The sequence below is a fragment of the Impatiens glandulifera genome, chromosome 2, assembly GCF_907164915.1.
Source record: "Impatiens glandulifera chromosome 2, dImpGla2.1, whole genome shotgun sequence".
NCBI classification, from domain to species: Eukaryota; Viridiplantae; Streptophyta; class Magnoliopsida; order Ericales; family Balsaminaceae; genus Impatiens; species Impatiens glandulifera.
In genome coordinates, this window is record NC_061863.1 from 8,402,173 (window position 1) to 8,413,291 (window position 11,119).

General features: G+C 37.9%; 1 protein-coding gene across 1 annotated transcript; it reads left to right on the plus strand.

Moving 5' to 3' along the window:
* Positions 1–1,098: 1,098 nt before the first annotated feature.
* LOC124924286 (probable polygalacturonase At3g15720) lies at positions 1,099–3,509 on the plus strand. The gene is made up of 6 exons (XM_047464345.1): positions 1,099–1,140; positions 1,356–1,490; positions 1,666–1,776; positions 1,942–1,971; positions 2,245–2,452; positions 3,418–3,509. The coding sequence occupies exons 1-6, from the start codon at positions 1,099–1,101 to the stop codon at positions 3,507–3,509; spliced, it is 618 nt and encodes a 205-aa protein (XP_047320301.1).
* The last annotated feature ends 7,610 nt before the right edge of the window (positions 3,510–11,119 follow it).

Genomic DNA, 11,119 nt, shown 5'->3' on the forward strand with positions numbered 1-11,119 from the left:
TTTGAAATAAAGATTATTTTAATTATGGAGAAACAAAACATTGCCTAAATATTTTAAGAATTACATAAATTAATTGCAAGATACTTGAATTTAAAATGGAAAATGGATATAAGAACATTCAAAAGAATATTCATAATCCTTAGAAAAAAAAGGGAAAAAAAAGAATGAAACTAGAAAATTCATTAATTTTTTATTTCTTAAATATGTATACCATCTCTTTTTACGTTCTTAAGTTTGACCTAAATTTTATTAAATTTATACATTTTCATGATGTTTTTAAGTTCTATAATATTGAATCAAGATCTAACATTAGTTGCTACATTTGATGTGACAAAGTTTGGTGCGGTTGAAAATGAGTATGACTGGGGATGACAATGGGTACCCGTATTTTAAATCGAGTTCGAGGCTGGGTATGCGGGAGGAAAAAAAGTACCCGATCGGGTATGGGGTTGAGGATGTGGAGTGTGAAAAACTCAAACCCGATACTCGACTATATTAATATCTATATATATATATATATTATATTTTGCTAAATATTAATGTGACCTTTCACATCATCATTATCTTCTTTATAATAATTACACAATTTATTTTTGTTCTTTTCTACCTGTAATTCACTATCTCCCACACTTCTTTTTTTTATTATAAAAAACTTATTTATCTGTAATAACTCTTTTATTTTCATTTCTTCATATTTAGTTATATAAAATTCTCTCCATATCACTTCTTCATCTTCATCTTCATCTTCATCTTCATCTTCATCTTCATCTTCATCTTCATCTTCATCTTCATCTTCATCTCTTAAGATTTTTTTAATATTTTCTATATATTTTCTTCTTAAATTATACTAATAATAACAAAGTTGTATATTCTTGTCATCTATAACATACTTATATAGGTAAATAATGGTTCTATTTTTTTTTTATATTTCAATATTACTACATCAAATTTATTTATTGTTTAGTTATTTTTCATTTTATTTTTAAAATTCATTTTAGTAAAATATAAAATTTATATTATAATCGGGTAATAGGGTACCCGAAGAATCGAGTATAGAGAATAAATAGAGATACCCGTAGGATCGGGCTCGGGTAGTAAATGAAAATCGAGTATGGGGATGAGTACTTCGCTACCCGACGGGTAGATACCCGTTGCCATCCCTAGGTATGACAATGATTCACATGTCAATTGCCTTCATTATTTTCATGTTTTAAACTAGAACTGTTTTCGTCAATTATGACCACGAGGAAATATGTTAACATGATTTACCACTGAATTACGAGTCTCCACAATTTGCACCTTATTTGACTTTCTTAGAATATTATGATATGAATTTGATGAACTGAAATTTGAAGGCTTTTGTGAAAGCATGGGATGGAGCATGTAGAAGTAGTTTGAATGCTACCGTGGTGGTGCCCGGCGGGAAGACTTACTTTCTTTCTCCTCTTATCTTCAAAGGTCCTTGTGAGGCCCCATCTATTCATGTTCAGGTGATCTATACATTCTTTAGTTTCATTATATACAGATTTTCAAATAAAGTTTTCAATAAAATGAATTTTATGACTCTAGATTGATGGAACGTTGGTTGGTCCAAAGGATACTAGTAAATGGAGAGGTTGTGTAGAAAACACATAGATAGTTTTCTCACACGTCGACAATGTGAAGGTTTATGGGAAGGGAAAACTTAATGGAAAAGGTTTGCCGTGGTGGAAATATGTCAAACAAGCCTACAAAGCCGAGTATATTAACGATGTCAGGAATTTGAACCAAAGAAAAGTATGTTTTAATTTGCAAAATAGAATCTAAATTGGGATCAATATTTTCTTCCCATTCAAAAATTTGAAGTTACATTTGAAAGAATCTAGCTATCCTATATATAAACAATGTATTATAGTAATATTGAAGTAATAATTGATTATTGTTTTTTCCTTCTATTTTCAGGACATAGATATTTGCTCAAGACGACCCGCAGTAAGATTTTTGTATGACTATTTAATTAATTCATATATTAACTTCATTGTTTTATTTGATTACCATTGTGTTGATTGCGGTGATTAAAACTCGCATACAAAATCTAAATACCACTTATTTATCAATGATCATATTGCTTTAGTTAATTGATCATTTTTGTATAAAGTTAATGTTTATATAAGATGAAAAATTGAAATTCTTTAATGAGTAATTTAAGAAAAATATTATCCTCTTGTCCATTTTGTATAATACATTATTGCTACAATGATCTAGGTACTATCGTTCACAAATTGCAATAAACTTGAACTAAAAGGATTAACCTTTGTGAACCCTCCAAATAACCATATAAGCATTCGATCATGTAACAACTTTAGAGTTTCTCGCCTTACAATCTCGGCGCCCAAGGACAGCCCTAATACAGATGGAATCGACATCACTAATTCAACTAATATTAACATCACTAGTTCTAAAATATCCACAGGTTTGGCTTTTTACCATTACTTATAGTCATTTGTAATGTAAAACAATTACACCTAATTTATTATATGTATTCTAATGAAGGTGATGATTGTATTGCAATTACTTCTGGATGTTCGAATATTCTTGTTGAAGGAGTTAATTGCGGGAAATTTGATGAAATGGCCCCCATAACAGGGGAAATTCCAAAAAGGGCCCCTGCCTACTAAAGTTGGCAAAAAGGGCCCTTTTGCCCTGCGAAATGTCGGAAATACCCCTTCGGCGCCATTTCTTACGCTCAAAGACGCGAATTACCAATAACGCGTTTTAATCTAAATCGCGTGAGTTCATCACCGCGATTTAGAAGAAACGCGTGATTGGTAATTCGCGTTTTTAAATGTACGTGAATTACCAGCCACGCGTTTCATCTAAATCGCGGTGATGAACTCACGCGATTCAGATTAAATCGCGTGCATGGTAAATCGCGTCTTTAGTCGTATATATAATTTTTCGGCCCTTATTTTAAACAAAACCACCCCGATTCTCCCTCCCACTCCGACTTCCAAAACCACGTCTTCTCAACTGCCGACTTCCTTCAACATCGATCAAGATCATCGTTCACTCAACATCGTTCCTCGTTCAACGTCATCCACTTTCCACTCTATTCGACATCATCGTCTTTTTCCGCCGTCTATTCGACATATTCCGGTAAGTTTAGGGCTTTCAGTGTTAGGGTTTAGGGTTTAGAAGTGTATTATGCCGTCTATATTGATTTATATTGATGTATTTAGGGTTTAGGGTTTGGTTCTCGTTTCGTTGATGTGTGTAAATGCTTTTAGTGTGTATATGACGAGTATTGTATGAATGTTCTTATTCTGCATGCATGCATTTCACGCTTATTCATTCATTTCTCGTTTAAGAAATGACATTTCCGTGTTTGTTATGTTCTTGTGAAGAAATGGTATTTCTGTGTTTTCTTTGACTGTGTAGGCTTAGGGTTTATCTGTTTTGTTGCTTTACTGCTTCATTTTCGTCTGTTCTTATTCTGCTTTACTGCTTTACGTTTAATAGAATGCCAATGAGACAGGATGAGTTGTTGATCTAAGAAATGACACATCATATGCTTAATATCTTTAGAACTGTCCATTACTGCACCTTAATGTATTACTGCACCTTTACTGCACCTTAATCTATTAAGAAATTTGCAAGCATTTCTCAATGGTTAATTCGATTTGCTTATTCCCATCTTCTTCCTTGTTTTGTAGATGGAGTCCACTACAATACCCGAGTTTGCTGGGAGGGTATCCTGGAAAACCAATATGGGAAATATTGCTGCCAAGTTTGCCAAGATGAATCTAACTGAAAGGGTAGAGGAAACCCAATTCAGATTCTTATTCAAAGGGCACCCGTTACTGCGTTTCTCAGGAATGATTATACACCACATGCTCCTCAGGAAGTCCAGCTCAAATTCTATGGAGATGAAGTTCCTTGTGAATGGAGAAGAGTTGTGCTTCGGGATGAGGGAGTTTGCATTGGTTACAGGTCTCAATTTTGGGAGATTCCCTACTGAGCAAACAATTTTCAACCAGGTTGAAGAATCTCCAACTTTGGTTCTTAAATATTTTAAACGAATTCCACTTATTAGAATAGGAGACCTTCATTCAAAATTCCTGTCCTGCTCTGATAGGGAAGATGCATGGAAATTGGGGCTGGTATACCTTGTTTCCCATTATCTCTTTGCCCTTGACCCGAGGAGGATAATAAATATGAAACTCTTCAGCATGGTCGATGACATTGACACCTTCCTCAATTTTCCATGGGGAAAGGTGGCCTTTATAGCAACCATGAAGGGTTTGACCAAAGACCTTGATCGCTACAGGAAGCTGTATCTGCAGAAGAAGGATGCTGCCTCGGGGAAGAAGAACAAAGACAAAGACAAAGATGTCGATGTTTCTTATACCGTATATGGGTTCGCACTAGCCTTACAAGTGTGGACTTATGAGATGATCCAAACGTTTGTCCCCAATCTTGCAATTAAAACGACGCTTCAAACTGAAGAGCCTGTCTGCCCAAGAATAATACAGTACAAATCAAAGAGGAAGAGCACTGCCTCTGATCTTCACACTGCCCTGCAAGGCACGATTGTTAAGAAAATGGAATTGTCTGAAGAAGAGAAGATCTTATATGCTGGGGATGACTTTGAAGATATGGGAGGTAATGTTTATGATGTCTTTTTTGATCTTGACTGCAGAAAGAGGAAATTTGGAGATATTGACGATGGAGTTCCTCATAAAAAAACTGTCATGAGGAAGAAAAGACAAATTACTCCAGCCAAAGCCAAACCTTCCACAAGAAGAAGAACCCGCAACCCTACCCCCAGCACCAGCACCAGCACCAGCAGCTCTTATTCTGTCGAGAGCGCCACGAGTAGAAAAGACGAAGAAGAAGAAGAAGACAAAGACGAAGAATCCTCTCCCCCAACTCCAACAGCAACAACTCCCCACGATAGATGTAGATTGGATCAACTTTCGAAGGAGCTAAATGAATTCAAAACTGTAATGAGAAACGAAATGACTCTCTTCAAAACTGAAATGAGAAATGAAATAAGTCTCATCAAAACCGAAATGAGAGATGACATAATTCTCATTAAACGGATGTTAAAGCAACTACAGCAAGGGGAGAAAAAGAAGGAGAATGAAGAAGAAAAGGACGAGGGGGATTTTGAGGTGAACACTGAGGACAATGATGTGGTGATTTTGGAGAAAGACAATGCTGTGCTTGTGGAGGAGAATGAAGTTGAGGTATGTATTTCTTGTATTTCCTTGAATTTGGATAATTGGTGCATTTCTTGCATTTCGACTAATTGAAGGCTTTTCTGTTTATTGTAGGATGGACAAGAGGAAGACAATGATGTGCTGATTTTGGAGAAAGACAATGTTGGGCTTGTGGAGGATAATGAAGTTGAGGTATGTATTTCTTGCATTTCCTTGCATTTGTATAATTGGTGCATTTCTTGCATTTCGACTTATTGAAGGCTTTTCTGTTTATTGTAGGATGGACAGGAGGAAGACAATGTTGGGCTTGTGGAGAAAAATAATGTTGAGGAGGACAAAGAAAATGAAGAGAAGACAGTTGAAGATGGTGTTAAAAATACTGAGGTATGCATTTCTTGCATTTGGTGCAATTCGCGCACTTTTCCTAATTCTTGCATTTGGTCTAATTGAAGGGCTTTTCTGTTTATTGTAGGATGGACAGGAAAAAGACATTGTTGGGCTCTTGGAGAAAACCACTGTTGGGGAGGACAATGAAAATGAAGAGCAGACAGTTGAAGATGGGGAAAAAAATTTCGAGGTATGCATTTGGTGCAATTCGCGCACTTTTCCTATTTCTTGCATTTGGACTAATTGAAGGGTTTTTCTGGTTTTTGTAGGATGGGCCGTTGTTGGAGATGGAGAATGTTGGGAATTTGGAGGAGAAGACAGTTGAAGTTGAAGATGGGCCAAAAAATTTCGAGGTATGCATTTCTTGCATTTGGTGCAATTCGCGCACTTTTCCTATTTCTTGCATTTGGACTAATTGAAGTGCTTTTCTGGTTTTTGTAGGATGGGCTTTTGATGGAGATGGAGAAGACAGTTCAAGATGGGGAAAAAAATTTCGAGGTATGCATTTCTTGCATTTGGTGCAATTCGCGCACTTTGCCTATTTCTTGCTTTTGGACTAATTGAAGGGCTTTTCTGGTTTTTGTAGGAAATGGAGAATGTTGGGAATTTGGAAATGGAGAAGACAGTTCAAGATGGGGAACACAATACTGAGGTATGCATTTCTTGCATTTGGTGTAATTCGCGCACTTTGCCTATTTCTTGCATTTGGACTAATTGAAGTGCTTTTCTGGTTTTTGTAGGATGGGCTTTTGTTGGAAATGGAGAAGACAGTTCAAGATGGGGAAAACAATACTGAGGTATGCATTTCTTGCATTTGGTGCAATTCGCGCACTTTGCCTATTTCTTGCATTTGGACTAATTGAAGTGCTTTTCTGGTTTTTGTAGGATGGGCTTTTGGTGGAAATGGAGAAGACAGTTCAAGATGGGGAACACAATACTGAGGTATGCATTTCATGCATTTGGTGCAATTCGCGCACTTTGCCCATTTCTTGCTTTTGGACTAATTGAAGTGCTTTTCTGGTTTTTGTAGGATGGGCTTTTGTTGGAAATGGAGAAGACAGTTCAAGATGGGGAAAACAATACTGAGGTATGCATTTCTTGCATTTGGTGCAATTCGCGCACTTTGCCTATTTCTTGCATTTGGACTAATTGAAGTGATTTTCTGGTTTTTGTAGGAAATGGAGAATGTTGGGAATTTGGAGGAGAAGGTGGAGGAGCAGGTGGAGGAGCAGGTGGAGGAGCAGGTGGAGAAGCAGGTGGAGAAGCAGGTGGAAAAGCAGGTGGAAGATAATCAAGATGATGTTGAAGAGAAGGTTGAAGAGAAGGTGGAAGAGAAGGTGGAAGAGGAGGTGGAAGAGGAGGTGGAAGAGGAGGTGGAAGAGAAGGTTGAAGAGAAGGTGGAAGAGAAGGTGGAAGAGAAGGTGAAAGAGAAGGTGGAGGATAATGAAGATGAGGTAATTCTTGAATTTGGACTAATTGAAGGGCTTTTGTTGCCTAATTCAATGATTTCTTTGTAGGTGGACGATGATTTCGTTGTGCAGAGGGGTAGGAAGGGGGTGCAGAGGGGTAGGAGGGGGGTGCAGAGGGTGGAGGATAATGAAGATGAGGTATGCAATTCTTGCATTTGGACTAATTGAAGACTTTTGTTGCCTAATTCAATGATTTCTTTGTAGGTGGACGATGATTTCGTTGTGAAGAGGGGTAGGAAGGGGGTGCAGAGGGGTAGAAAGGGGGTGCAGAGGGGTAGGAAGGGGGTGCAGAGGGGTAGGAGGGTGGTGCAGAAGAAGGTGGACGATCATTTCGTTGTACAGAAGAAGGAAGAGAAGAAGGAGGACAAGCGGATAGATGAGGATGTGGTGGTACTGGAAGATGCATCCCACATCATATTTAAGAGAAAGAGGACGGCGTCGAAAGCTGTACTTAGTCCCTACGTCGTCCCTCGGCCAAGAAAGAAGACGATTGTTGTCGATCCTATGTCGACTTGTAATGAGCAACTGAGGAAAGAGTTCAGGAAAGAATTTGCGAAAGGGGCTAAATTTAAAGAGGTTCAACTCCCTGATGGTGCTGGAGACCTTAAGTTCTTCACTACAATTCTGAGGTTAAATAAGTGGCTAACTGATGTGGAGATGAATGCAGCAATTTGTCTGCTAAGAGCAAGAGCATTCGCCTACCCTAAGTCGTACCCGGCGGATTTCACCATCTTAGATTGCCAGTTTGGCCCTTTGATTACTTCATACTATGACGATTTTGTTGCTGACTCGGTTGATCCAGAAAAACCAGAAGGCCATACTTTCGATCAAGTCATTTACCACTACTACTGGGGTAGAGAAGATAAACATATGCCCGGTTGGAGCAGTGTTGATGTTATTTACTTCCCCCTCAACCTCAACAACCTACACTGGGTACTGTGTGTTATTCGATTGCAAGAATGGAGAATTGATGTTTATGATTGCGATCAGACAATTTTCAATGATGAAGAATTCGGAAAATACATGAAAGCCATTTGTGAGATGTTGCCGCCCTTCCTTCATAAAGCAATGTCTGAAGTTGAAATGGCCAGGTATCCTAACATGATAAATGAAACTTTTAGATTTCAGAGAATCCCACACCCTGAAGTACCAAAAGCAGAATGGAGTGGGGACTGTGGCGTTTTTGTATTAATGTATTTAGAGTACCTGACTGCTAAACTTGGTCTAGAAAATTGCATATCAAAGAATATGCAAGTATATAGAGAAAAGTGGGCAGTCAGGTTGTACCACCAGATTTTAGAGCCATGAAGTTGTAAACACTGAATTATTGTTGTATATTGTTTTGTAAACACTGAATTATTGTTGTAACATGTTTTGTAAACACTGAATTATTGTTGTATATTGTTTTGTAAACACTGAATTATTTCACGTGTATTGTAATATAATTCACGTGGTAATAGGTATCATAAAATTCACGTGTTTATATAATTCACGTGGTTGTAATAGGTATCATAAAATTCACGTGTATTGTAATATAATTCACGTGAATTATATAAACACGTGTATTACGTGTATTATGTTCTGGAATATCCCAATATAATTCACGTGTATTGTAATATAATTCACGTGTATTGTAATACGCGTGATTCATAACTCACGTGTATTACAATATGACTCACGCGTATTGTAATATTACAATACACGTGAATTATATTACAATACACGTGAATTATATTACAATACACGTGAATTAGTATTGTGCAATATATATGCGTGAGTCACTCACTGTATGGCCAACCTGTATGGAAATATCTGTATACAACTTTCAATCACCATACAATATTCGAAAACCAACAACAATCAATCAGCATACAATATTCGAAAACCAACAACAATAATCAATATACAATATTCAAAATTGCACAGACAATATTCATGTTTGTGGCTGAGATGATGGCGGCTGAGATGATGATGCTCTTGCAGCTCTTGCAGTAGAGGGTGCAGGCATTACTGATTTGCATGTTGCCCTGTTGTGACCCTGACCACCACATGAGCTACATCTTCTCGGCACCTTACGAATTTCACCTTGGGATGACCTACGCTTTGTTTGAGGACGCCCTTTCTTAACCTTAACAGGTGGTTTAAGGCACACTCGTTGCTTGATATGTTCTGGAATATCCCAATACTCTTCATGACAAACTGGATATATTGTTTCCGCGTAAGCATTGACCCACATTTCACTTGAGTAATACCTGAAACATAACAATTGAACATGTGAGAAATAAAGTTAGTTAGATAAATTCAATAGCAAATAATCTAAAGTAAACCTTGAGCAGAACTCATAGGCATCCAATCTATGGGTACGGGAAGCAGCCAGGGCATGAGTGCAAGGAAGACCAGATACATCAAATACCCTACAACTACAACTCATTCCTCTCAAGTCAACTTTATAATCAGATTCACCGTCATGGACATAAAACTCGAAACGGTTAAGTGGATGAACGTTATATAATCTGGCCTTCTCAGCTTGATCACGTAAGAACTTTTCATAATAAAAAGATAAACGTTCATTGTGATTGGAAGCTTTTTCTCTTCGACTGTTAAACCAATCTTGTAATGTGAATCTTAAATAATCAGCTAAGATTGATATGGGATACTTTCTAGCTTCCCTACTTTGACTATTGAAGCTCTCAGCGTAATTACTTGTCATTTGATTGTATCGTTTACCCGGAAAAAATGCACGACTCCATCTCTCAAACCCAATATCTGCCAAATACATAGCAATACGAGGGTCCTTAGCATTGATCTTGTCAAAATGCTGATTAAACTTCAAGATTGTGTATGCTTGAGAAGCCAAACTAAACTCGGCGTGGCAGTGATCGGTTTTGAATTTGGCCATAATATTCATCTTGATATGATATGTGCACGCACCGTGGTCAGCTTCTGGAAAAACAGCACACAAGGCATTGGCGATGCTTGGGTGTCTATCAGATACAAACACGAGATCATCAACCAATCCAATTGCATCTCTAAGTTTTTGCATGAAATAAGTCCAGGAGTTGTTATTTTCAGAATCAACAACGCTGAATGCAACAGGATAGAGTTGTTCATTCGCATCTAATGCTATCGCCACCAATAGCTGACCTCCAACCTTGTGCTTAAGAAAACTGGCATCGACGCACAATACTGGACGACAACAGTTTTTGAAACCCCTAATTGAGCAGCCTAAGGACATAAACATATACCTGAAATGACCGTGCTCATCCGTCTGGATGTCTGTTATGGTACCCGGATTGTTCTTCTCCAACATGTACAGGTATGATGGCAATTTACCGTAAGAATCTTCTACAGTTCCTCGCACCGCCATTAGGGCCTTTTCTCTAGACCGCCAAGCCTTATTATAAGACAACTTTATTCCATAAGTAGTCTGTATGTCTTCCATTATTTTCTTGGGCATGTGGTCATGGTGATGGTCCATGTACTTGCTCTTCATGCATTCCCCAAACACCCATGCTGGTGCTGGCCTTTGATTCTCTTGCCTCATCACAATTGAACAGGTATGATCTTTTACGAATTTACGAATCTCAAACATTTCCGAGGAATTTACTCTGACAGCACGCAGTCTCCACTTGCAATTCTTATCCAAACATTTCACAACCCAAAGTTCTTTTTTTGACTTCAACACTTTGAATTCAAAATGATTAGTCATGGCATATTTATATAACCTCAGCTGAAGTTCTTTTTTATTCTCAAACAAAGAACTGACTTCCAATCCGATTCCGGTACTTACTGCCTCATGTAAAGGATTTTCACTACTTGGTATGTTACTAGCAACCCATTCACTGCAGCTTGGTTGAGTACGAACAACAACATTGTTTTGTTGTGTACTAGGAACCCAAGAACCGCTTGGATTTGGATTGGTACTAGGAACCCAATCAGAACTACTAGGTTGGGTAATAGGAACCCAATCATCATCAGCATCATCCCCCACATTCAGACGCAAATGTTCATCTTCAATGTCATTTTCAAAGAAAACCTCACGCTGCATCGGGAAGACGTCGG

Coding starts and splice junctions, on each gene's coding strand:
- LOC124924286 (XM_047464345.1), top strand. CDS start 1,099: ATGAAAATCGAGTATGGGGATGAGTACTTCGCTACCCGACGG. Junction 1,491..1,665: donor CCCCATCTATTCATGTTCAG/GTGATCTATACA, acceptor GACAATGTGAAG/GTTTATGGGAAGGGAAAACT. Junction 1,777..1,941: donor GGAATTTGAACCAAAGAAAA/GTATGTTTTAAT, acceptor TTCTATTTTCAG/GACATAGATATTTGCTCAAG.